This window comes from Mastacembelus armatus, chromosome 16 (assembly GCF_900324485.2).
Source record: "Mastacembelus armatus chromosome 16, fMasArm1.2, whole genome shotgun sequence".
In the NCBI taxonomy this organism is placed as follows: Eukaryota; Metazoa; Chordata; class Actinopteri; order Synbranchiformes; family Mastacembelidae; genus Mastacembelus; species Mastacembelus armatus.
In genome coordinates, this window is record NC_046648.1 from 5,456,995 (window position 1) to 5,484,069 (window position 27,075).

At 39.5% G+C, this 27,075-nt stretch overlaps 1 protein-coding gene across 10 annotated transcripts in view; it reads left to right on the top strand.

The window, feature by feature from the left end:
• The first annotated feature begins 2,204 nt into the window (after positions 1-2,204).
• The window catches only part of trak1a (trafficking protein, kinesin binding 1a), a 30,349-nt gene continuing 5,478 nt past the window's right edge, over positions 2,205-27,075 (top strand). For 5 of the 10 annotated variants that reach the window (XR_003294852.2, XR_003294851.2, XM_026293520.2 and 2 more), the window contains exons 1-14: positions 6,450-6,688; positions 9,403-9,597; positions 19,792-19,868; positions 20,800-20,916; positions 21,030-21,130; positions 21,326-21,434; positions 21,576-21,654; positions 21,779-21,909; positions 22,042-22,116; positions 22,244-22,381; positions 22,645-22,721; positions 22,819-23,043; positions 23,321-23,649; positions 25,978-26,445. Coding sequence is in view for 8 of the 10 variants with exons in the window: in XM_026293520.2 (XP_026149305.1) it covers positions 6,685-6,688; positions 9,403-9,597; positions 19,792-19,868; positions 20,800-20,916; positions 21,030-21,130; positions 21,326-21,434; positions 21,576-21,654; positions 21,779-21,909; positions 22,042-22,116; positions 22,244-22,381; positions 22,645-22,721; positions 22,819-23,043; positions 23,321-23,649; positions 25,978-26,445 (2,125 nt within the window). In the remaining 2 variants the exon portion in view is untranslated. Of the gene's footprint in view, positions 2,426-6,449; positions 6,689-9,402; positions 9,598-11,733; positions 12,429-16,137; positions 16,283-19,791; positions 19,869-20,799; positions 20,917-21,029; positions 21,131-21,325; positions 21,435-21,575; positions 21,655-21,778; positions 21,910-22,041; positions 22,117-22,243; positions 22,382-22,644; positions 22,722-22,818; positions 23,044-23,320; positions 23,650-25,977; positions 26,446-27,075 lie in introns of those variants that run through there. The other 5 variants (XM_026293519.2, XM_026293516.2, XM_026293518.2 and 2 more) reach the window with 5 other exon arrangements.

Sequence of the window (27,075 nt, forward strand, 5' to 3'; positions counted from 1 at the left end):
TTAGTTACATGCTAGTGGGTAGATTAAGTTTGTCCACCAGCTGGGCCTGGCATGAATAGATCAGTATTCAAAATATACTGTATAGTTTTTAAATCCATTTGAAATGGATATTTGCCTAATTTAGGTAACTGGTGTCTATCGAGACTCAAGTTGCAACACCAAAAGGCTGCTGAGCTAAATGTTGTGGATGGACAAAGTTACAGTCTTGTTTCTGAGTGATTTGGGTGGTGCAGCTGTGGTTTTCTTTAGGAGCTGAGAATATTTATGGTCTGTGTTGTAATGTTCGTATTGTTATAGTTTAACAGCTGGGAGGTGACCGATTAACAGACTGCATTGAGAAATCATCAGGGGGAGGGATGCATCAAAAATTCTTGATGTTATTTCCTGTAGCACAGCCTTTTCAAAGTGTATCTTCAAAAAAATATGTTTCTAGAAAGTACAAAACTGCACCTTTTCCCCAACAGAAACCAGCATTGTGTTCTTCAGCACTGGCTGCAGCAGCCCATTGAAATTTTCCACTTCCTCTAAACTCAACAAAACCCTGACATTATTAGCTTCAGTGGAACACATTACAGGATGGGAATGTTGTGGCCATAACATATTAGATCTTTGTAATGTTTATCCTGTTATTGTTAAACTTTAATCTGGGAATACAGTATTGTTTAGTCAGCTTTACAGTAACTACACTTATTATTATTAATTCTGAAAACATGGCTGATGTAGGTGTGTTTGAATGAGCGTATTCTTTATTTTCTCTATACATTATTCATGTGACTCTGAAAAGCATTTGGGCGTTATCAACCAAAACACAGTTTAATCAACAGTCAGATTAGAGTTTCTGACTTCTGGTTTTAAACCCATGTTGTTTCAAAAGGACTCAGGCACTGGCCTATAGCAGAATCATGTCCCTGCAGCATGGCTTATGTTTTGCTGTGACTGTATGCTTTGTTGTCAGTAGCAACAGACTTTTTGCCATTTGGATATCCTTTACTCCTAAATAATGGAAAATGCATGACCCAATTTGTATTTCCCACAATGCACCAGAATCTGACTCAGTAATGTTTAAGAAGAGGCTAGGGTGGAAAAAGAAAACTTGTGAGACACATGAAGATAAACACATAGAGGGAAGGAGAGAAAAGCAGAAAATAGAGAAATAGGCGTGGTGCAACCAAATCACTGCTGTGTTCTTAATAATGATAGACAGTGAGTCGAGGTGTACATATCAAACAGCAAGTCTTTTGTGTGTTTCGAAGGGTCGACTATTAATAGAAACTTAGCTAAGTTCCTCTTTAGTACTGGGCTGGCAGCCTGCTGCTGAGCGATATGATTGTGTTGTTCTTTTTTCTGCCATTTCAGCTTCTCAGCCAAGTTTCCTTTATTATGATTGTCCTTACTGGTTATGTATCCATTCAACCAGCTACTTTATCAGCATAACTACAAACACACATTTTAATCCTGTCAATATTCCACTATGAGTTTCCATAGCTTTTATTTTATATTGTACTTAGTCTATATATTATTTTACTCATCTAGACAATATTGAACTGAGGGGGTGAACTGAATCAACTCAATTTATTGCCCCAAACGCCACTACTGTAGAACACACACTATATATCATTCTAAAATACTGTCAGCAAACACAGAATATAAGTCAATACAGTATTTAAGATTTATTGCATGGCTGTTGTATTAGATAGTACACCTAATAAACTGATAGCACAGAGAATTCATATAAGTCTATAATTATCTACAGTGGATCATGTGTATGATCCAGTTAGCCATCATGCAGATGAGCCTGACACCATGTCTATAAATACTGCTGCTTGTAATAGCCTAGTGTGAGTTAGAAAAACAGAGATATGTCCGTGTATTACACAAATGAATATATTCAAAAATCCACATATTCAAGATCTTAATGCACTGTGCCATTTGTAACTTGTAATTACGAAAAATAATGGATGCAAAATAAAAGTGTTATCCCTAATCTATCTTCTGCTGTTTTTCTCTTTTTTTCCTCCAGGCATGCAGTGAAAAACCTCCATTCATCCAAGTGCATTGTTATGGTTCTGTACCTGCTCGCACCTGCCCTGTGCTGCTGAGACACCCTGAGCAGTTTCATCTTCTCTTGTCCAATAATACAGTCAAGACAGTGTGGGCAAGTACCAGGTTTTGTCCATGGCTGGTCCCACCTTAAATCGGTAACCACTTAGCGCCAAGCTGGACCCGAAGACTTCGCCTCCCCACATCTGTTCCTGCTCCTCTACCCCACCCCTTAAACACCATTCAGAACCTATACACTTACCTCAGCTGTACAACGCAGGGATCCCATTGGCCAGCAGAGAGGAGGAGTATGTCAGTGAGGCGAGTCTGCCAGCTGCACTCCAGGAGTTCAAGGCCACCTACAGAGATGCAGAGACCATTACTGGTAATGTTGTCTGCATACATTATAATCATAGGCCAGCGAAATTTACTGTAATCCATTTGGGGTAGTGTTGAATCAGCAATTAGAAGAGTAAATATATAATTTAACTGTCAAAAATGCTCTCTGGCTGCACTATTATATTAGTAGAACTTCTACATCAGAATTTAATCCAATTAAAAGTTCCTGACAATAACAGTCTACAATTTCTAATGGTTTTAGAATATGCTGGGAGGAACATTGCAGGCTGAGGAACATGATGTATGTGTGTTAGAGTGAGCCATGTGGAGCTGTGAGAAAACGTCCTTCTCCGTGACCCTTTTCTCATGTCATATCCTGCCAGCTCCAGGGGACACAGCTCTGTGTATAAGCCAGCATGTCAGAAAGACAGAAGGGCTCCCAGTGGACTCCCTGTCAACTGTTTCACTCCTCCCCTTTTCTCTTCTGTTTTCTATCCCCTCATCTTTCTGTCCAAGGTAGCAGAGGGACAGTTATGATTTTTTACAGTTTGAGTCTATCTGGACCACTGAGCTGCCAAATGCATTTAACAACTAATGTAATCTTACATAAAAGTTTAATGGATATTGATGTTAATTGTCTTGAAATGTTAATTATGCAGATGTTAATAGCTTCCCAGTCTGGAAACAAAAGCTGATCACACACAAATTTTTTAGAATCTCCACAAAGCTGAGACTGCTGTTTTTGTCAGGCTCAGGGGGTCCAGCACACAGCCTCTTGCTAGGAAACCTCTAAAGAAAACTGTCAGATGCCTGTTTAATACAGAGCTTAGGACCCTGTGAAACAATAAGGAAGAGGTCCAAAAGAAAGAAAAGGGAGCTGAGTACATCTAAGCCAAAAGCTACTTCAACAAGGTCATGAAGCTTTCCAAGCACTTGTACAGCACCAGGCTCAAAGAGACCGTCTGGCAGTTATTTAGACTGCAGCAGTTTCTTACACCTTAGCTGCAGGAAAGAAGCTCTCCAAAGCACACTTCTTCCCACCCTTGGTCATGACTCAGGTTCTTATATTTGAACAGCAAGGTCTTATTTGGAAATTACAGTGATCAGTTCCCCCAAGAGGTTTATCAACCTTTTCCTTCTTGTTGAGTTTTTGCACCTGTGTGCAAAATTTTCTTGTCTCATGTTTGTTTTTTTTAAACTTGAGGTGTCAGTGGTTTACAAAGATGGTATTTGCTCCCTACCGCAGCTGGTACAATGCCATGGTTCCACTGAGTTCAGTCAAGAGATGTCTTGGAGGCAGAACCACATTTTAATACACCTTTGCACAGGTTAAACCACTTATGGTAGCTGATGTTTACTTGCTCAAACAGTTTTGGACAAATCTGTCTGATACCCCAAGGTTTCAATGCTTATCATATGGTTTGTTGATTTTAGCTTTATTTTCAGCACCATGACTGCAGAGAGTCAGTCGGTGAAAGTTGTATGTACTCGTAGATTTACAATGTCACTGAATAGGTGTGCAAACTTTTTATGGCCAATGGATGAGTGGGTTAATGGCTACTTCCTAATGGATGCTGCTTAACCATGCTTAGTAAGCAAATGGAAGACAAGGTGAAGGAACAGTGTACAGTGCTGCACGGGGTAGGTGATTACACTGGTCCTGGTTATTTGAATTAATTAATTAGTTTTATTGAAACTGTGTCAAGTGTCAGAATTTCTGCTGGAGATTTGTGGGATTTTTAATCTTGATGTTACAATACAGTTATGTCAGTATTGAGAAATATGAAACTTAAATAATAAGCTATGTAAATCTTTGTGTGCAATCTGTTTTCAAACAGCATTCTGATCTTTAAAGGTTATTTGAGGTAAAAACATGACTATAAAACCCACTGAGTTCTTGATTTCAGCATGACAATGTCATACTTATCTCTATCAGAAACAGATTGGTGACATTTTTATACAGCAGCCAATAGTGTGACATAGTGTATACTGAAAAATAAAATAGTGACATGATATGCTGTGCTATTATCTGCCAGGCTTACAAAATGTGTCTCTAGCCTATTCAAGCGCAGGACATCTAAGGAGGTCAGTGCTGCCATCTGCTGGACTAATATTATTACCATAACAAACTTCAACAGGATGCAAAATCTTACATTTAAAATTCTTTTTTTAATCTCTATATATTTTCTTCTGTCCCTCTATTTCCTATCACTCTCGTCATCTCCCTTCCTAACTGTTGAATTCTTCCTCACTGAGAGAGTGTATATGTGTGTAACTTCATTTAGTCTAGAGGATGAATGAGCACAAAAGAGCTGAATAGACCAACTCAGTGCCATGGGGCAGTTCCTGGGCGTGAGTTTAATTCTCCGTGGTTACAGGCCAAGAGTGACGGAAAGAACTGAGTAACAGAAATTATGGGATGCCTGGTAAGGTGAGAGAGGTCAGGAACAAACAGGCAGACAGAGAGGAGACAGAGCAAAAGACCTGTAGAGTTAAAGTTATGTAAGTGGACAGAGTGGAATCCAAATTGCTGGGTTATGCTGCCTGTCTCTGATCCAATCACACCATGCAAAAACATCCATTGTGCTGTAATGGTTTGCATAGAGCTTGTTCACTGTTTGTATTATCACACAGAATCAACAGAGACAAAGGCATTAGTTTCGTTGTTGTTGAAAGAGCTTTTCACTGCTAGATGATCTCAAAATTATTTAATGCTGATTTTTTTTTTTTTTTTTTTTTTTTTTGGGGGGGGTGACAATTTCAGCCAAACTCCACCCTAAAACAACAGCATATGCAGGAGTGCACGTTTGTTTTCTTACATTGTTATTCAGGCCCATTTTCAGGAAAAGGGTTTTGTTGCCATTTCGTGTTATATATCTGATACGGCCACATGCCCAGTCATGCCCATGACTCCTCACTACAGTGTTTCCAGCTCTTGTGTGTACTACCTAACAGGAGCTTTACAACATTGCTTTTTTAAAATTGTGAGTTTCCATTCCAACTAAACTACACATTTTCTTTTTTCTTGTATTGCCATACAAAAAAAGAGATTGTTATTTTTACTTAGTGATAAACCTGACCCCTGGATATCTGTAGGTTATACTGAAATTTCTATGCCAGTGCACAAAATGTAGGACTACAGTCATTCTTTTTATACAAGCCAACACCTCAGTGAAGACCTGTACACGCATACTGGATAAAGATTTATGGGACTGGTGACACTTGAACGCCTTCATGGAGCCTTCCTCACTTAATTTTTATGGCCTGCCAGTGATATTTGATCACATTGGTGTACTCTACTGTATTTAACGCGGGTACCCTCTCAGACCAGCAGCAGTTTACAACTGTAGCCCAGTCTAATTCTGAACTGTGCTGTAGAGTCTTAGGCAAAACATATTTGGTTATACAGTTCAGTGGGCAAATATTGGTCCTATGGTTAAGTGAATTATAGCCCCAGAAGTGGCAGCTTCCAGAGTTGCCACTAAAACCTGTTGTAAGCATTTCTAAAATTAAACCCTCAGGTGATGCTCTGTATTACCTACTATGTTTAAACAAGATGTGACACACCTGATATTTTTTTTCAATTTCAAAACACATAGGCTTACTCTTAATTACTTTAATTAAGTAATGCAGATATTAGTCTGCTCCTAACAAGCCAGTTTGTGGGATCTCTACGATTACATGATGATGGACATGGTTACTGCTGTGACTGGGCTAAATCTGTTCCACTGGCAGTGAATAATGTTTTACAGTTGAATATACCCCCCAGTATAAAACAAAGACTCCTTAATCACATAGTATCTTCTGAGTCTCTCCATGTAAGAACTGGAGTTGTGTACTGGATCAGCTACAAACACTATAACAGTAGGAGCAGATTCAGCTGCTGTTATCTACAGTGTTTATCTAGAAGCACAGGGAATGAGAGAGCGTGTGCAGTTTGTACAGTCTTGCTGGGTCTGTTGGCTGACAGAGTGAGGAAGAGGGGGGCAGAGCAAGTGTGGGGCGGTCCATGTGGATTCCGTCACTGGCATGTCAGGCATGACAAACCAGTTTGGCTCGGGTCTTCTCTCCTCCCTCCCTCCCTCTTTTCCTCTTTTTCTGTTTAAGTCTCTTACACCAAGTGCAGTCCTCGATACTTTTAGCACCTCTCTCTTCTAGTTCTCGCTTGTTCTTGCTGTCTTTCACCCTCCCAGCACATTTCCTCTCTTTCCTCTGTGGTCTTTCGCGTGACCTTGCCCTCTCCTGGTCCAGTGGAAAATGTGATCCGAGGGCAGTAGAGTTGGTGGTTGTCGGGCTTCAGGCACCATGAGTGAGTACGCTCTGCACAGTGTAGTTTTCTCACAGTTTCAGCTGATCTGCCATCAGGTTAATGATTAGGCGAGCTAACATCTGGATACAGTTTCTCTCACACTGAGTCTCTTTTCTCTGTCTCTATGTGTAAGTGAATTAGCCAGTTGTATTCTTCCTAGTTACACTTGGATAGTTTAGGGAAATGTAAAGGGATTTGTCTTTGCAAGCTAAATAGAATTTGTACGTTTTTTTTAATAGAGTAAAAACGGATAAATATAAAATCCTAAACAGTACATAAGAGGTCATCTTTATTTTAACCGTTAAGAAGTGAAATTTTCAAAAGCTTTAAAGGTTAAAATTGCATTGAATGTACCATGAAAAGGTCAGCACAGTTCTTTAACTATCACATGGCCACAAGTAGCAACAGGTATTGCTTAATAGGAGGCAGCCATGTCGGACTTTAGTAGCATTCTCAGTGTGGCTCAGTGTTTTCTGTGCACGGTGCTGTGTTTACCGCTCAGGCCAACAGTGGGACAAAGGCCTATTCTTACATTTGAACTTGAACTTTCTTCCTCTAGTGGCTACTAGCTGCTACTATTGTCATGACCTGCAGCTTGTGTTTTTATGGATTCAGCTTCTCTTGCTCCTACACAATTTTTCAGCGATTCATTGATATGTAAATTAACAAAAGCAAAATTTTTTTTTTTTTTAAATGTTTATTCAATGTTAAGAGTGAAATATTTTCATTCTTGCTGGGTGTAAAGTTGCCCTTGGCTTGATGGTTATTAGTTATTTCTCAAAGGAAATTAGCAAGCGAAAAATCCAATATTCAGAAGTCAATAACTCTGACTTACCACAGACACTCCGCTTGGACTGTCCTGCTTTGATTTTCAGATCTGTGAAAACAATATCCTGCAAAATTCATTCAAACAAGACCATTAGGTACCTCTATTTATTAGACATTGCCAAAACAGAAACCCAATTTTATTGTACGAAACACACAGACACACAACTTTTGCTGTCTCCATTGACCTTTTGTCAGCACACACAGCATGGAATGGTTTGTGCTATTAATATCCTCATCCATGTCCTATCAGTAGTCATTTTAGGAACTGAAATGCATTGGTCATTTCCATAACAGTACAGATATCTGTGATATCTGAATAACAACATTCTCCTCAAGATCAGGTTTCTTTGAGCAATGATTGGTTTGATTTGAAGGTTGTGGTTGAACCATTTAAAAATACCCCCAAAAAATTAACTTGAAAGTTTCCATGCTAGCTCATTTACAGTTTCAGGTACAAACATTGAAAGAGTCTTGGTGTATTACTGTATAGCCATATGATTTGATTTCAAACTTTAAGACTGTTAGTGTGCTGCTGTAATGTATATGTGTTTAGTGCTTAATTAGCCATAGATAAACTGGTAAAAAATGCATTAATGATCAAATGTCCCTGTTCCTGACATTTGTAGGAACTGCATTACTTACCTCTGTGTTGAAACCTCATTGTCTGTGCTTGCTAAATGATTCTCCATCTGTGTGTGTTTCCATTTTGCAGCACAGTCAGTCTTTCAGTCTGGATTAACAACATTGTTAGACATAGGCTGACAGAGAGAGAGAGAGGGAGAGAGAGGGAGACAGCAATGGAGAGCGAATGAGAGAAATAGCAGGAGCTGGACAAACAAAACATTTTGTTTATTGTATGTTAATTCTAATTCTGTCTCTGCTAATTGTCAGTGTTTCTTGGTTTAACATTTTTATAGAAAAAGCAGTTTAATCTAAATTTTGTAGCTGAACATTGGAAATATGTTCTCTAATTGATTACCAAATATATGTCCTGTTAATAACACACTAAACTATTGTGTGAACAGAGAAGCATATAACTGAAAGCTTATGTAAGATTGTTTGGTTTTCCACGACAGCACATAAATGTAGCTGTCTGGTTGATTTTAAGTAGAAGGCTGCTGTTGACTTTGTAAAGGAGATTTTGGACGGGTTTGGCTGCCATGTCAAAGTTTACTACCTGCGATGTACAATATAGATTATTACAGTTCATTTAATATTTTCACCCAGTCAGAAACAAAGCCTCTGGAAATAATGCAGTTTCACTGTCATCATCCCTTTCATATTGTGTTTATAATTCTATAAAGTGTCTACTCTTTTTCTTACTGCATTTCATATACTGTAACTTTTCTCAGGCAATGAGGGATCTCATCTCAAACCTGTAAATCCTGTACAATAGAATTTGACATATATAGTAAAACAATCCTCTCATATGTAGTTTATACAAATTAAACAAAGTTGTTGGGGTTTCAATAATTATGGTTGTAGATAATATGGGCTATAATCTTGTTTTTAATGTTAAATTCTACTGGGTTCCAGTAAGCATTTGATTTCATTTAAGTGGGGAAGTAAATTGTCACAAATATACCTAAACTTCAATTAGTACTTTCTAATCAGATCTTTGCTAGTTCCTTTGCTGGTCACTAGAGGGCCTCCTATACTTCGAATTTGCTCAGACTTCAGAACTCCTATGGGGATGCTTTTAAAATGTAAATACCTTGTCCAGTCTATATGGATAGTGGATAGTTTGCCACTCTGAAGTATTTAACTGTTACAGCTGCTGAAGACCATTATCTATGCCAAAATAATGTAGAATAAATATAAAGACAATATTATTACCAAAGACTAGAACAAATACTATATTGTTCTCTCTTTTTCTGTCTGTGCAGATGTGTGTAACAATACTGATTTGCCCGAGCTTGAGATTATCAGCTTATTGGAGGAACAGCTGCCATTGTACAAGCTGAGAGCCGACACCATCTTCGGCTATGACCAAGATGATTGGCTGCACACACCACTCGTGGACCCCAACTCCACCCTTGACCTGACAACTGAACAAATAGAAGAGACTCTCAAATACTTCTGTAAGTTGATCATGTACTGTCATTTTGTTCAGAAAAATTACCCATACACTAACGTGCCAATACTGTGCTCGCAATTAAGGACAGGGAATTATTTGATTTCTGTGTTTCACTAGGAAACTGTTATTGGACAGTGTCAGTGAGGATTCAAGATGACAGCTGAGGGATTTAAGATTTATACTGACCTTCCTACCCTTCAGTGGGTAGGAATCAGAGAGAGATAGAGAGAGAGAGAGGTGGCCATCTGCCCATCAAATAGTAGGTGTGACAGCTGGTCAGGGTTGCCACAACAAACATACTTGATAGGCCTTTCTGTTAGTTGGATGGTTTGCACTAGGCAATCTGTTGTGTCTTCATGCACGTCTGCTCTTGTCTTACCAAATTAAGAGCTGTCTTGTGGTTGTTTTCTATGCCAGCTGTAAACCACACCCATCCACTTGGGAACAAATAAACACACACACAGACTCTTATAAATCACGTGCATACACTGCACATGGCAAACCAAGGGAGTTTAAAGTGGGTTTTTTCTCCATTAATAATTTAGTGCTAATTCATGTTTGCTTGAACTCAGGGTGAAAACAGTTTCTCAAAATATATCAGATGTCTTAAAAATAGGCCTAACTAGCAACTGTAACTTCACTTCAGAGCCTCATGCTCACATGATCACCTTGACATTCTGTGACGTCAGGATGTGACAAGTTCATGGTAAATAACATTATGAGACATTCTGCAAGGGGTGCTTTGTTAAAAACTCAATATTGTTTTTGTTCTTTATCATCTGTATTCTCCTCATGGATTCTTCTCATCGCTACTGGAATCTTGGTACTCCTCATTATAGTGTCAAACAAAATGGCCATGTATTGATTTCACTACCAGTATAATTTCTGAAGTATCCCATTGGTTGTATGTGGTTATATACTTATGTGATAAATAAATTGATTCTAAGTTTAGGTTTATCTGATTGCTACATTTTATATAGATGGATTGTGTTTATTACTAGTATTTGGGGTTTGGTCAGGGTCATTTTTATATATTATCATATATAATATAATATTCAATTCAATTCAATTCAATTCAATTTTATTTGTATAGCGCCAAATCACAATACAAATCATCTCAAGGCACTTTACAAAAACTAAAACTAAAAACCCAACAATTCCCTTATGAGCAAGCACTTGGCGACAGTGGAGAGGAAAAAACTCCCTTTAACGGAAGAAAAAAACCTATATATTTCCTGTTTGTACAAGGTACAGTTTATGCATGGATATGCACTGGTATGTATGTGCTGTCATCAATGTAGTGACAATACATGTATTCTCATGGAGTAAAACATGGTGAACTGTAGCGGGGCTGATGCAACCCCACTGCATTACATCAGTAGAATCTGGAGCAGTTACATGAGCCCTTAAACTGTTAGTAGAAAACTATATGCAAGTCATCTTATTAGCATAAGCTATTTTGTCACACCGCATCAGAAACACACACTGTTTAAGCCTGGTTCTTTAAACCTAACATAATTTGACCATCTGGAGCTAGGCTGTTAGCATCTAGCCTAATGTTTTCATTCAGAATGTTAGCACTTAGCAGGTTAGCATTGTATTTTGCTCATATTGTATGTCATATATGTTGTGACAATATTTTACATTTGTCTTTGGCCGTGTTGATACCCCAGCTTTCTCTTTCCCATCCTCTCTGCATATACTTATTTCATCATTCAGCAGTTCAAACAGCCAATCCCTGAATGCCCATTGTGATCATTCATTTTGGGGTAGCCACGTCACCTCTGCCAACACTACACTCTTTTCCTCTAACTGCTTGTGCATGCTCCTCAGCTTCAGGCCTTGGAGTCTGAGCCTGTTGCTATAGCAACCACACAGGAGAAAGTTGAGGAGAGGAGGGGAGGGGAAATGGTGACATACGCATGGTGGGTGGCAGCAAGCTGACTATTCTGCTCCTACTGATTGGCTGTAGGCATAATCTGACTCCACCTACTAGACTGTGTCATGATTAACATAATTTCTGCTGCAAAACCCGTGACTGCCATTGCTGCTGGCTCTCTTCCTCTCTGTATCTGTGTGTTTATTGAATCATTGTTAGAGATGCAATGGTACGTGTGGGCTGGTGCTTTCAGAGAGCAACAAAAAGAAGACACTGGTTAATCTGTGACCTTTGCAAGACGACATATCCTGAAGACAGGCTTGCTGATAAAGATAAATTGACATGAAGCTGTAAATGGATGGAAACAGGAGTGGACAGATGCCGACACGTTTGATGAAGCTTTCAAGTGATTGAGGTAAACTGAAGGACAGATCCGGAGGAACACAGGATAAGAGAGAAGAAACAGATTCGTGGAAGATGGTAGATTTGCTAGCACAGTGAAATCATGGACAGAAGTACAATAAAGTGACATGTTTTTTCAGCTGACAACTGATGACGCAAGTAACGCTTCTGTGGGATGACATGCAAAATGTCAACAACACCACAACAGATATGGACCATAATACCCTGTATATAGTTTTCTGTTAATGAGTGGAGCAGAAAGGACATACAAAGAGCCTGGACAAACTCTCACCAACAATGTCTGTGAGTGAGCTGGTAACTTCTAATAATGCTAGAATGACTGACCAGTGGCCACTATCGGGTACCAATAAGACACCAGCTGGGTATCTCTAAGTAAACTGTTTAATCCAGAGATGAGTATGCTGGGACATTGGAAACAATTCAGCATTCTGTCAGAGCAGTGAGAATGAAGAGACGAGGCCAGAACAGAGGCCAGAGGTTTGTCAAGGCAGACTACTATGAACTGGACTGGTACTATGAAGAGTGTACTGACGGTAAGACAACAGTCTGCTGTAGTCTTATGCAGTATCATTTTTTTTAAGAGTCTACTCAAACCTAACTGCACTTGTATTACTGAGTATGTAGATAATAGGGTTGAATAGCATAGTACTTTTGGTTGGCTAGTTGACAGATTGAAAGTAAAGTAAAATAGCCTAATAAAAGATTGTGTTATATGGTAATCAAGCTGTTTTTAAAAACTGCATTTGTTTTCCTTCATCTACACCGTAATTTGGGATCATTAAACTGATCACTTTGTGCTAGTTTCCATCTAACACAACCCAGAGAATGTGACCTTGTGGACTAGCATTCATGGCACAAGCAAACATCAAGGCTTACGTTACAACAAGGACAAACACATCAGCACCAAAGCTGTAGTTACAGTAGACAGGTCCTGCTGGATATGGTAGGTGTTGTAGCAGGTGCTTTGTGGCAGCTGAGTCAGTGTGGCTTGTAAAACAGGGCCAAGGAGTAACTGTGGGTGTAGGAAGTGGGACTCGTGGGATGGTTGTGTGAATCAGAATAAAAGGCTAGCTGTGTCACTGCCTAGTTATCACAGCAGCTGAAAGAGACAAACACAAGCTCACCTGGAGAGGTTAAAGTCACAGGTGGCAAAAACATTTATTACATTACATACATACATTTATTGTGAAATGATAGATATGTAATGAAGATAGCAGGAAGTAGAGCATATTCGAGCAACAAAGTGATAAAGGACCTGACTACAAAGAGGTTAAGTCTCTAAAGCAGTTAAATAATGTATGACCTATAATAGGGACTCTACTGTTGATAACATGTAAATACATTTTTATTAAGATTTGGGACTAACAAAATCACCTGTACCAAAAAAGATAGAAAGTAATATGGAGCAAAGAGTTACTGGCTGCAAAGCTGTAAAATACCATTTTTCCTGCATGTGTCAGAGTTTGGTGCATTACATTGATGTAATGTACCCCAGTTTATTTCAGCTAGTTGTATTAATCTTTGGAGTGGCTATAAAATGTAACCTGTGTGGATCATTTTTCTACAGATCGATCCATACACCAATAGTCAAAGCACATGGTCATAGATTGCACCTGGTCAGGTGACATATGTGACTAACAGCAGGTTATAGCAGTGGTAGGTTTATTACCAGCCTGTTGGCACCATATCTACCTCGTCTTCCTGCTGTGTACATCTGTCCACCCTTGTCTGATTCTCTTCTCTTGCTTTTAGTCCTTCTATCTCCTACAAAGCAGCACTGTATGGTCTGGTCTGCTCTGGTTATGGTTATTCTGTGTCAGGGATGCTGTGTCGAAATAGTTACATAACATTTTGAGACAGCTCACTACCTCCCTAGTGTGAACGGTACAGCTTAAACATCTCCAACGTTATTTAGCTGTGGCAATCTAAGTTTGATTTCCAGTGTCTGGTAATTTGCCTTTTTAGAGACAAATGTTTCATGTAAGACAGCGAAAATAGGTTTTTACAGTGCTTGATGCTGAAATGATCAAATAATCAAATGAGAGAGGGTGTGCAGTTTCTTTGATAAGCTTCTCAAGGGGTGTAGAGGCAGAATTAGAAAACAGCAGGTCTTATTTTGAGACATGCAAGGGTGAGATGTGGAAGTAGGTTGGTTTATATTTAGCTCACTGATTTCTATTCTGCTCTCTGCCACCCCTGTTGATAGCACCCTGCCAAATATTCTCTGGCACTTTTAGAAGCCTTAAAAACAAAAGGCTGCCTGGACAGAAGGGGAACCAGGACACAGGGCTGGGGCAAATGATTTTTCCAATGGGAATATGACCGAGGGCAGGGATATTTATGGGAAACACAATTTAGCTTTTTTTTTTCTTTTTATCACTACTGTGTGTGCACTTGAGTGGAAATGGAATTTTCCCCATTGTGGAACTAATAAGGGAATTAAGTTTAAGTTGAAGTTTAATGTGGCTTAATCAAAACTATTTTATAAAGTTTTTCAGCATAAACTTAAGAGACAAGAGATGTGAACTGGGGTGGAGGGAAAACAGAAAAACAAGTGGAGTGTAAAGAGTCAGTGTGATCTGAAAAGCAATGTGAGAGAAAAAAAAACTGCTTAGAAACAAGAGCTGTGTTTCTATTTTGTTGTCCTCAGAACTGCATCCATTCAGCCATAGAGGAAAGTTACTCAAACACTAAGGACGGCACTGAGCTGACGACAGTTTTCTATACCAATTACAGTAATTATAATGCTTCAGCAGTAACTAATCATCAGAAAATTTGGCTGCTTTGATGTGACTCATGAATTTCGGAAGGATCAGCCTCAGTCTCACTGGCTCAGCTTAGCTGACCATGTGACCACTGACAAACAGCACTGTATATACAGTTATTCTCTAGTTTTTCTGTCTTTAAGATTCATTGGTGGTAAATATAGCTCACCATTTTACACTAGGTACACATCTTTCATTAAAAGCTAATGAGGACTAAGAACGCTGGATCATGCTTGTTTTCATAGAGCAGCTTATTAAAATGTACACGGCTGACCAGCCCAGAACAGTTGATTAATAAAGTCTTTGACTGAGCAGAATTAGTGGAGCTTCTGCTGATGCTTAACCACTCAGCTTCAAACAAGCTATTTAAATGATTAAGTGATAAATGAATAAAGGTTGTAGTATAGTGGTGAGCTTCAAATATATAGTCAGTAATTTATAGTTTTAATATTATTATTGTTATGTTTTCTCAGAATCTTGGCTCCTAAACCACATTTAGAAGCCTTCTACTCTAAAGTCCCTTGTGCTAGCTAGTACAATGAAAGGGTTTGGTTTAATATGGCTATTCATATTAACTAATTCTAGATTAAATTCTAAAGCATTCTATCATACTGTAAAGATACCTATCGTAAATGTCACTTGATAATACAGGCTGAAGGTTAAATGTGTGTAAAAACATTCACCTGTGAAGGTTTCACAGTGTCTGGCCCCACCCTGGTAACAGGTGCATGTCATTTATTGTTTGCACTGCCCTATCGTCACCATCGAGCCTGAACGGACTGTACCAAGTTATTTTCACCTGAGGGTGGTTACACAAAGACATAGTTTCATTGTACCTGACACTCACTTGAGAAACAGGTGCCTCCCTCAGCTGCCTGAACCATTTCAATTATTTAAATGAAAATGGTTAAGCAGCTCAGCATTACACAGATTAATAGAAATATTACAGATTATTTTAAATGCTCTTATATGTTATTACATTTATTTAAACCCAGTTTTATGACCATAAATTGTTGATGGACAGCTTCCTGTATGGGTATACGTGTCTGTGTGTGTCCACCCCTGTCTGTTGTAAAGTAAAGTAGCTCATTTTCCAACCAGTCACAGAGGAGAAGGGGAGGAGTCAGGTTATCCAGTTGTCTTGCGTTGAGTTACCATAGGGGACAAATGATACACACACTTTTAGAGACTCATACAGCAAACACTACTTGATAGTTATACACAACAATGTGTTTAGAAAGACGGACTATACACACTGTTCACACCTTCTGTCTTGTATGGAAGGTGCACACAGCTTAGGTACTGATTCATAGATTAAAACACACATGAACACAGCACAGGTGGGAATCATGTTTGTGTTGCCCTGGCAGGCTTTGTGGTTTACTAGTTAGCCATAGTGCCACAGAGGAGGATGGCACTGCTCTCTACTGAGGATGAGCTGCTCTACTCATACCAGCCAGAGGAGGATGAGGAATATGTTTGTCTGCCTAGGAATGGAAGCACAGAGCAGGAGGAAGAAGAAGAGGAGGAGGAATACGGCTGTTTTCCCACTCTTGGAATTACAGTCCAGAAGCAGAAGGAGAAAGAGGAGATGGATGAAGAGCAACAAGTTCTGTGTGAAGGTAGTCTGTGGTTGTTGTAATCAAGGACAATCTGTTGTACTCTTCTCTCTTCTTAGCCCGTCTATTGGTTTACTTTGTGTATCTGGCCTTTGTGGTGTGATTCTGCAATCCTAATCCTTTTGTTCTAAAGTAATGTGGGTTCTGAAGTGCTATTGGATACCTGTGTAACCCTTTTTAAGGGTATCATGTCTACTATAGTCTGTAACTTTATCGTGCAGGTGCAGTTCCTCATGTTAGTTGCATCTCCTCTCAGCACAGTGGTTTGTCTACCTGCTGATTTAACATGTTCAAATATGGGCTAGGCTCTTTATCTCAACGTGTACTGCAATGTTGTGTTTTAACACAGCAGCATGACGGTTCATGGTTAAAAACGCTCGTAATTGATATTTCTGAATGTAGCTTGTACTTGGTGACTTTGAATTTGCATTGAGGGTTTTATTGCAACATATGCATAGATAGAAATGTTCATAAATGGCATCTGGGACAGTGGCTAAACATGTTTTAATAGTAGCAGTTAAGATGCATATCAGCCTGAATCCAAAGAAACAACACTCAGTGATATGCAGTCCCATTACATTTGTTCATTTCCAAGCAGTCAGAGTCTAACAAGGGCTCCTTTCTCTGTTCAGCCAGTTGTCCTGGCGTTTGTTTGTTGTCCTTAAACCTGTGTCTGTTGGCCAGTAGCAGGCAGGATTATTAGCTCCAGACCTGCAAAACACACATGCATAAAACCAAGAGTCTTGAGATCTTGGTACAGGCAGGTATAAATAAGACTTAGCCTAAACTTTTGTTTCTCCTTTATCATGTGTGTGACAAAAAAGGAGCGGGAGCATCTGTCTTACAGTACCTGCTCTGTCTAAAACATCCAGATCACCTCCCAACATGAAGTTACACCTCCTTTTACGCAATCCATGTCACAGTTGTTTTTCCTTCACCACCCATTCATGACTAAAGGAGATTAATAAAGTAACTGTTTAAGAAATGTAACAATTACTTGCTTTTGACGTCACTAAAAAACCGGGAGGTCCTAATATTTTTCGTAGGGATCACCAGCATGCACAATTTCTGATAAAAGGTGTTGAGAAGCTGTTTGGCTGGGGATCCCAGACATGTTGCCATTCCTAGTCAACATTGTCTGATGTGCTTGCATAATTGTGTCCCTCTCCACTTTAATACTATCTTTACATAGTACCAAGAGACATGAAAATAATTGTCATTAATGAGGCCTTCTGTAGGAGTATGTGTTTTCATTAGTCATGTTATTGTCTGACCCGGGTGGAGTCTTACAATGGAAATACACCAGCATATTCTTAAATAGAAAGTATGACAAACAAGCTGCACCCTGTGCTATCAAGCATGCATCAGTTATATTTGTGTGAGCTGACATGTACCTAAGTGTGTTTCCTGGTGATTATCATGCCAAATGGTTCTCTCTGTAGCAATCTCTACCTTAACAACTCACTGAGGAGTGAAATGTTAGAAAAGTTACAAAAGTTAGAAATAAGCCATGTAGAAACAAACTTTTGGATTGTGACTATAATTTGTTATTATCTCTGCCACCAGCATAGTTTTATGGTTATAAATGCTGGTTGGTTGATCTGTACAACTAAACGAAACACATCATCTACTGCTGGATGGGTTGCCGTGAAAATGTATCAAATCTATCATCATGTCAAAACTTGCATCTGTCCACTACGTTAGTGTTTAACCATGCCTCTATCCTGCTTGTAGACTTATTAAAGTTGAATCTTGTTAGCCTGTCAGTGTTCTAAATAAGATGTTTGACATTTGATGGATTTATAAGGGGTTTAAAATCTCATACTATGATTAATTTAAATTCTTATGGTGAAAAATGTTAAGTTGTCCTTGTTTACTTAAACAAAATGCCTCTGTGCAGCCTTGTCTGGTTAGGAAAGAGCAATGTGTTTAATCATAGATGATAATGATGGGAAATAGCTTAACTAAAGCACAGCCAGCTGAGGCCTCATGTCTAAATTCGTATTCGTATGTCGTATCAGTCTATGAAAATACTTTGTTTGCATTGGCCAGTTCTGTTTTGCATTCATTGAGGTCTTTGACTTTGTACTACTATGTCCAGTATATGCCTGGCACGCGTTACTCCTTAACATGCTCGAGTAAAGTACTGTCTATGAAAATTGAACTAATTAAATTGATATATTACACACCTTTTCTCTTCAAACCACAATAGTGTTAAAGTGACAATTGTAACATCTATATAATGTGACACATCTCCATTGAGTCATTTTGTCTTAGTAAAATATGAATGTTATTTCAAAAATACTTATTGGGAGAAATGTTTTCGTAGAACCAAAGACAACTATAGCAATGTCAGAAACTAGATATTTTCAAAGAGCTTAGAAAATGATTTTGTTTTTGCTGGAATGCCTCTTATGGGTGGCTAAGACTTATACTATTATACGTGATGCATTCTGTCAATGAGATCCCTCTGGATTTTGACCTCTTAGGTGACTAACTGAGAACTGATTACCTGGTCATTTAAATAATTAACTAATTACGGGCTCATGCAGCTAAAATAACTGGGGTTTTTCATATGTGTCACTGTCTGAATTCAATAACGTCTTAATCACTCAGTAGGCTGATGAAGAGTGGACCTGTACGTGACTCTTTTAAGGCATGTTTGAATGAAGGATGTGGGTGTGTGTTTAGGAACATACATCATGATAAGATTCATGAACTAGAGCAAGAAAAGATTGGAAAGGAAGTGTTGCTGTCAATCATACCAGCCACAGCATAAGATCCAACACACATCCACTTTGTGCGTTAGAAACCCTGAGAATGAGTTAGGTCACCTGAAATTTAAACTCAAACAACTCCAGTCCACCTCATTTATATCCATGAGGGTAGAGTAAATAGATGCAGTTCAACAACAACACAAACTGCAGTTTCTAGGATAATCACAGAGATGAAAAAACTCTTGGAAAAAAGGACCAACTGAAAAGTATCTATTTATTGCAGGACTGCTGTATTAAACTGTTTCAACTGCCAAATGGTTATGTATGGACATCTGCTTTTTACGCAGGCATGATATAATCTTATTACAGGGCTTTTTTGTTGTGGACAGAAAAAGATACAATTCATGCTTTTCACATTATTTTAGGCTTCTAAAAAAATATGAGATATACATTTGTCAGCTTATGAGGAAAACCAAGCTAAAAGTGATAATACATGGTTTGTTCATTAAGATAATATTTACTTTGTTTTCAGACTGTCTTAGAGAGGTGCTGATTTGAATATGAATTGCATTGCATTAAACCAGCAGGTGTTTCTATTATTTACTATTTATTCACTGGTTTTATATCAATGAGGCTAGGCTAAACAGACACACCTTTCTATACAATGCAGTTTAGAAGTATATGCTATGTCTCTGCAGTACATCTGGTTATAGTACTTCATGACTACGCATGTAATGCTTTACTTTCTTGGTTTATTGAGGCTATTACCTGTTTTCTGTCGCCCTGTCTGTGCAGTGCTGTGTGCTGACAGAGTGGGCCAGATGACAAAGACCTACAGTGACATCGATGCTGTCACTCGACTGCTGGAAGAGGTGAGATCACATCAGGAGAAATAAGATAGATACTTTATTCATCCCCCATGGGGGAAATTCAGATTCAAGTTCAATTAGTTAGAGCAGAATACACACAAAGACTACAGTTTGAGTCAAATATGAGATCTGATCATTTAAACATAGATCACATGATGAGGTTTATGACAAAGCAGCTTGGATGTACTGAAATCATAAAACTAAGTTCCAGCAGGTGACATTCAAATGTGACTGATTCACATCAGCTGCTCAGAATGTCAGGCAGGACACCTGAACTGAGGAGCTCAGTTGGCCTCTCCTGCATAAATAAAACCTGTCATTGTTAAATGAACCAGGAAACTGAACTGCGAGCCAATTACTGACTAAACATGGTATTCGTAGATGTCATACCATCAACAATCAGGCCAAATTCAAATGTTTTCACCATGTGAGATCATTGTACTTGCCTCCGTTGCGGTTTTCTTTCTCAAGTTTACAAGGCATTGACGGAACAGGTTTGTGTGACCTTGTCTTTGAGTTGCTCAGTATTTTACTGAGGTCTTTGTTACCCAGGTAGCCAAACATATTGTTGTTATTGCACCTAGATGTACTGAAAGGCACAATGTGTGGCTTTCACAGGTTCATAATAGGTTTTTAAGTCTTTAAGTCAATGTTTCAATCTTGTCACTGTGTCAGTAACATTCATTATTCCAAGAAGATCAAATGTAGCTGGATCCAGTTAGCTTAGAAGACCTTCCTTAAAGACGGGACACAGGGGGAAATTGCTAGCCTGTCCCAGTCCAAAAATAAGAATCCTCTAAATCACATTAAGAAAGCAATCAGTTGAGTTATTGGTCACACTGACATAACAATGAATTAACACCCTGAAATGCCTTTGTAATGCTGCCAATTGTTATGCCATTGAAACACTAAACAAAAGTTCATCTCACTGCAGAAAGAGCGTGACCTGGAGTTAGCAGCTCGCATTGGACAGTCCTTGCTGAAGAAAAACAAAGCTCTCAGTGAGAGGAATGAGCTGCTGGAGGAGCAAGTAGAGCACATACGAGAGGAGGTACACAGTGACAGTCTTTCTATGTCAAATTATTGATTGTGGGTGTGGAGCAGTACAGCATTAGCACTGTAGTCAACAGTCCTGAATCTACTTCTGTTTTTCCACTTGCACAGGTATCTCAGCTGCGTCATGACCTGTCCATGAAAGATGAGCTGCTACAGTTTTACACCAGCGCTGCTGAGGAAAGCGAGGGGGAGTCTACCACCTCCACACCGTAAGTCTCCTTTTACTCACCTCCCATACTCATCTTTCATCACCGTTCCACCTTCACTCCTTCTTGATAAATATTACACAATGTAGTTAGGCAACTGAATTCAAATCTATTGAAAACATACACACGTGCCTTTTTGTTTTGTTACTGATGACTGACTGACCAGCGTATTCTGTCTTCTGTGTGAACTGTTTACAGTGTGCGTCCCAGTGAAACCAGTGCATCAACTCCGACGTTTTTCCCTCTGGAATGCTTACAGAAGAAACTCAAAGACCTGGAGGAAGAAAACAAATCATTGCGATCTGAGGTACACACACTGTACATGAAGAACTGCTTTGTTTCCTAACTTAATCTGTTACTGCATGCATTACATTTCAAAGCACAGTGTCATCATTAGTGTCATCATTAGTGTGCAGTACAGATCAGTAATGTCTTTTTTTCCCCCTAGGCAAGTCATTTGGAAACAGAAACTATCTCCTATGAGGAGAAAGAGCAGCAACTTGTTAATGACTGTGTCAAAGAACTACGTGAGTATTTCACTGAGAGATCAGCATCTGAACAAGTTCCTTGGTGTGTAAAGGCAGTAGAGAGGTAGCTTTTGTCATTTTTGCAGATTTTCACTCTAGCCCAAACACTTGTTCTTGTCCCCAGGTGATGCCAACCTTCAGATTTCCTCACTGGCTGAGGAGCTGGCCAGGAAGACTGAGGATGCCTCCAGACAGCAGGAGGAGATCACACACCTACTCTCCCAGATAGTAGACCTCCAGAAGAAGGCCAAGCTGGTACAATACTGATCATCTTGATGCATTAGTTATTTATTTTTCTCATTTATGCATGTTCTGTGTGCAACACTAGACATGAAATATTGTTGATGTAGCATTTCTCACACCCACTTTGTTTGGATTGTTTTGCAGTATGCTGTGGAGAATGAGGAGCTGACTCAGCACTTAGGAGCAGCCAAGGATGCCCAGAGACAACTCACTGCTGAGGTAAGGCAATCTACAACCCACTGACACTGGCCACAGTACCTCAATTTAAGTTTGGCCTTGATTAGATCATTTATTTATTCTCAAATTAATATTTGTCTTCTCTCCTGATTTTTCTTTTCTCCTTCAGTTGCAGGAGTTGCAAGATAAGTATGTAGAGTGTATGGAGATGCTCCATGAAGCTCAGGAGGAGCTGAAGAATCTGAGAAACAAAACTCTGCCACTTACTACACCACGACGCTTCCACTCTCTGGGCTTGTTCCCAATGGTGAGCAAGGGAGCAGACAGTAGAGAAGCAGGAAAGATGATTAGCAATGAGAGGAAAGAAGGACCACATCATCATCCTTTAACTTAAACTTTCCACAACTTAATTGCACTTTGTCATTTTAATGGAACACATTTAGAATGACCCAAAATTCTAGCTAGATAGACACAGTAATTGTTTCCAGTGCTTGTATTCACTAACATGTCTGTCTACATCACATTAAGACCCTAGTAGTTATTCAAAAAATGCTCTCCTTTCTCCTCCAGGACTCTCTGGCAGCAGAAATAGAGGGTACCATGAGAAAGGAACTTCAGATGGATGATCCAGATGTAGAAGAGCAGAGGTAAATCTAAACTTAAAAACTTGAGTCAGCCTAAAAGGAAAATATACTTAAACTAGGGTCGTAAATGATTTGGGTTTATGTGGTCATTTCTCTCCAGAATGCACCCAAAGCGAGTGTTCCAGACTGTGAAAAACCTTAACCTGATGCGTCAGCAGCGTTCATCCTTAGCCCCCTCTCCCCTCAACATCCCAGGCTCCAATCAGACATCATGCTTCACCTCAGGGCGCTCCAGCAGGGTGGGCACCCCTCGTGCCAACTCCATATATGGTAGTGAGACAGGAAGTGGGATTTTCCTGGACAACAGGACTAGTCCAGACAATGGGTATGGACTCTGCAGCACACATCTGATTGTTTTGTATTTCCAGAGGTAACTCGGGGACTGCCACTCACTCTGTTAGTTCCTTTTTATTTTGTGTTTACTGGTAACCTTGGTGTTCGTTAGTGTGTTTCTGTGTTTAATGTTAGGATCTCATCTGGGCTAGAGCTACAATAGACTTGAATCTTAACCAGCTAACTGTGGCTTGCAATATAGCAAACCTTAAAAAGGCACACTGCTTTTAAAGCTATTCTTTGAAATTTAATTATGTTTTCTTTTCCAGGTCAGAGGACTCTAACAAGAGACCCCCTGGTGCCCCAGGGACCCCAGGCAGTAGGGACCTGGAGGCGGCCCTTCGGCGTCTATCCCTGCGACGCGACAACTACCTCTCAGAAAAACGCTTCTTCGAGGAGGAGAGGGAGAGAAAGCTGGCTTACCTTGCCAAAGAGGACGAAAAAGGGGGTGCGGACAGTGGCGGAGACCCAGGGACCCCGACTGAGAGCCTTTTGTCACTGTGCTCACATCCGACCTTGGGAAGCGTCTGGTCGGGATACTCTTTCACAGCAAGATCCTACCTACCGGAGAAGCTGCAGATTGTAAAACCGCTAGAAGGTGATTATTCCTCTCAGAGCCATGTGTACTCTAATCCTCAAAACAAAAAAGACAACCAAAATCAGAAAACCTTGCACAACAAAATAGAGATATTTCAAATAAAACTAAACCAGAACCACACACAAAACCCAAATTCTATTTTAAATGCTTCCCAAAGTCAGACCCAGATTTCTGAGATGCAGAATCAGCAGCAGAGCCAATATCTGATTTTGCACAGCCACACTCAGTCCAGAATCTTTCTAAGAGCCTCACAGGAACCTAAGAACCTGCAGAGAAGCTCCAGTTTGTCAGAGCTGAGCAGCCTGCTGAGTGCAAAGCCTCACCTCAGAGCTCCACCAGCTTTAGTCACAGGTCTGCTAGAGGCGTTAGAACAGCAGCAAGGCAGTTTTAATTTCCAGCACTCTTTTTACTTCAGACATACACAGCCACGTTGCTGGTTTGAAATATAGGCGACTAGACTCTGCATTAATGCAAACAGTTTGTCAAAAAGTTTGTTTATATTTTCCTTATTTGATAAATTTGTATAATAAATATTAGTTCATAAAATACCTTAATGGGAGGTTAGTGTATGTAATTATGAGAACAATGCATGCTTCCTAGTGTACTGTTACATTTATTGCAAATATATTAGCCTTAAGCACTTTATGCTGGATTTGCAATAACTGAATCAGTATGATCATTTAAGTTGCACTTATTGTATTTACCAGCACACGAAGCATTTACTTGCACCTAGTTTTTTAAGAGAGGCTCTTTTATTATAATATAACTATTTATTTTCATACTTTATTGGTTGTTGGTTTGTAGAGTTGAATTGTTGATCTACAGTATCTGTTGTCAGAAAATGTCTGGACAAAGATGCTGTTGTAGATACAGTACAGAGCAATTGATAGCAGTTAGGATAAGTGTTTCTTCCCATGTTGTAACACTGTTGACAAAAAAAAGCATTAACGCCTTTAAAGATATTTTGTTCAGATTATCCATGTGCAATATGTAGTTCTCAGTCGAATTAAGACGAGACTAGAACTGAGTCTGCTGTCACAGATGTATGTCCTTTTGTGGCACCACCTAGTGTTCAAACTATTACAGTGCTGTGAAAAGTGACACCATAAAACGTGCTTAAAGTAAGACACTCATATGTATGATGTGTAAACTTCATTTTCCTTTTGGAGTGACAATACAATACGTGGCCATGTTTTGAGTCTAATGATGTCTGGTTGAGATGTGAGAAATAATGTAGATTTTTATGTTATTTCTTTTTTTTTATAAAATTGAATTATTGGCACGACAGGGATCTGTCTATATAAATATATGACACATGATCAGTCTGACTGCTGTCAGATGACTATCCTTAAAAGTTAATACTCTACAAAATAAGCAGTCAGAAACTAATATTGTGGGGTATGAGGATCGTCAAATATATGAAACAGCTCTTACTGTAGGAGCCTTTAGTCTAAAGAGACCAATTCACAAATTTTAATGTGAAATTAGTGCCATACATTGTCCACCTCTTCACTCATTGGTTTGCTGTTTTTCAGTTTTCCTGTCTTTTGCTTGAACTTTACCTCTTTTTCTGTTCAGTTTGTCTGTTTCCTTTGTTGATGGTTTATGAATAAAATGTTACTAATTTTCTCATCTTCCTTTTTCTCATTATTATTGTGTTAGTCCCCTCAAACCTACATGTTTCATGGCAAAACAATCATGCACTGTACTTAAAATTCCACCGCTTTACTAGATTGAAAGACATGTTGGAACACAGAAACTAGTGTGCCATGTCATTCATTCTTACTGGAGTGTGTAGGAGAGTCTATACTGCATGAAGAAATCAAAAATGAAGCCCTCGCTATCTGAGATTAGGGACCTAGACTGGTGACTGTTATTTGCATGACAGTGCTGCTGCAGGTGTGCCCAGACGATACACTCCTATGAGCTTTTGTATCTAGAAGTTTATCTCTATACATTAGGTCTGCCAGTAAATAGCTTAAATATAGTTTTGATATATTTCAACACATTCATTCACATTTCCTGAACAGATCTGTAGGTTCAGTGAACCGTTTAAAATGTAACGCTCAGCATTTGAGACATGGCCCTATGAGAGGCTAATTTCATTAGCTTCACAGATTCTGTGATTTTCGCAGCTAAAGGTTTTTTAAAAGCTTTTAGTTGAACGTTTCTTATATTTATCACCAAACTGGTATATAGGATGAGAGGAACCACTGTTTGGCCACAGTTCTATCAGGCTGTATTTCAATTTGAAAAGACGAGTTTGTGGAGAGAGCAGCATGACATGGATTTAGATAACATGACTTTTTCTCTTACGTTTTTTTCCAGGCTCTGCTACACTCCATGCATGGCAGCAGCTGGCTCAACCCCACATGGGAGCGCTGCTGGATCATCGTCCTGGAGTAGTCACAAAGGGCTTCCGCACTTTAGCACATGAGCAGGAACAGGAAGACAGCTGGCAACTGGACCAACCAGAGGAGGATGAAGTCTCATGCAACTCATTTACAGGCTTGTCAGAAGAAGATTCTGCTCTCTTGGATCTTCCTTGCTCTACCTCTACTCCTTCCATCTACTGCAAGAAAAATGGAAACACTAATGACAACGGCCAGTCAGAAACACTGCAGGGAGGAATGCATGGGGCTAAAGATGCAGTTCAACGAAAGGAAATCTTGGAGTTTGGGAACACAGCACTTCAAGTTTCCAACTCCTCTTCCTCTTCTTTTGAGATGATGAACGGGCATGTGGACCTTAAGGAGCTCCAGGCCTTAAAGTCGGCCACGATGGACTGCATGCCTGGTGAGGGATCTTCTTAGCTGGGGTCACATCACTGCACCCACCCTCCACTAGAACCCTGGAGCATGGGGATAAATGGGAGGGGGTGGGAGGGTGAGGGAGTGGGGAAGGATTTCACTGGTCATGTCACAGCCACAATGTGATCTCTACCCACATGATCATGCTCAGGTGTACACAACTTCAACACCCACTCATCCCACTGGCAGTCCTTGTGTGTGCAGCCACTGGAGCCCATCAAAACTGAGTACTTTCTTTTTTTGTTCCTTATTTTTCTTTAGCTTATATCTCCCTTCTCTATTCATACTTTAACTGCCACACTTTGCTTTTTAAACAAATCAATTATTTCTTCTATCCTTCAAACTTATCCTCTTCAACCATGCCCTCTATTCTAACTTGTCTTACTGTTCTCATTGTGATTAGAAGCACAAATTAGGGTTTGTTGTGATTTTTAAAAAATGAATTTAGAAGATTTTATTGGTTCATGCACAGTATATGTGTCAGGCATTGCTGAGGAGGCTGTCCAAATCAAGGAGCAAATTAATGCTGCTGCTGCATTTTCTTGGGGCTTATTCTATGGTCATGGTCTATCAACCCCCACACACACACACACACACTTTGTTGTGCACAGTGTTT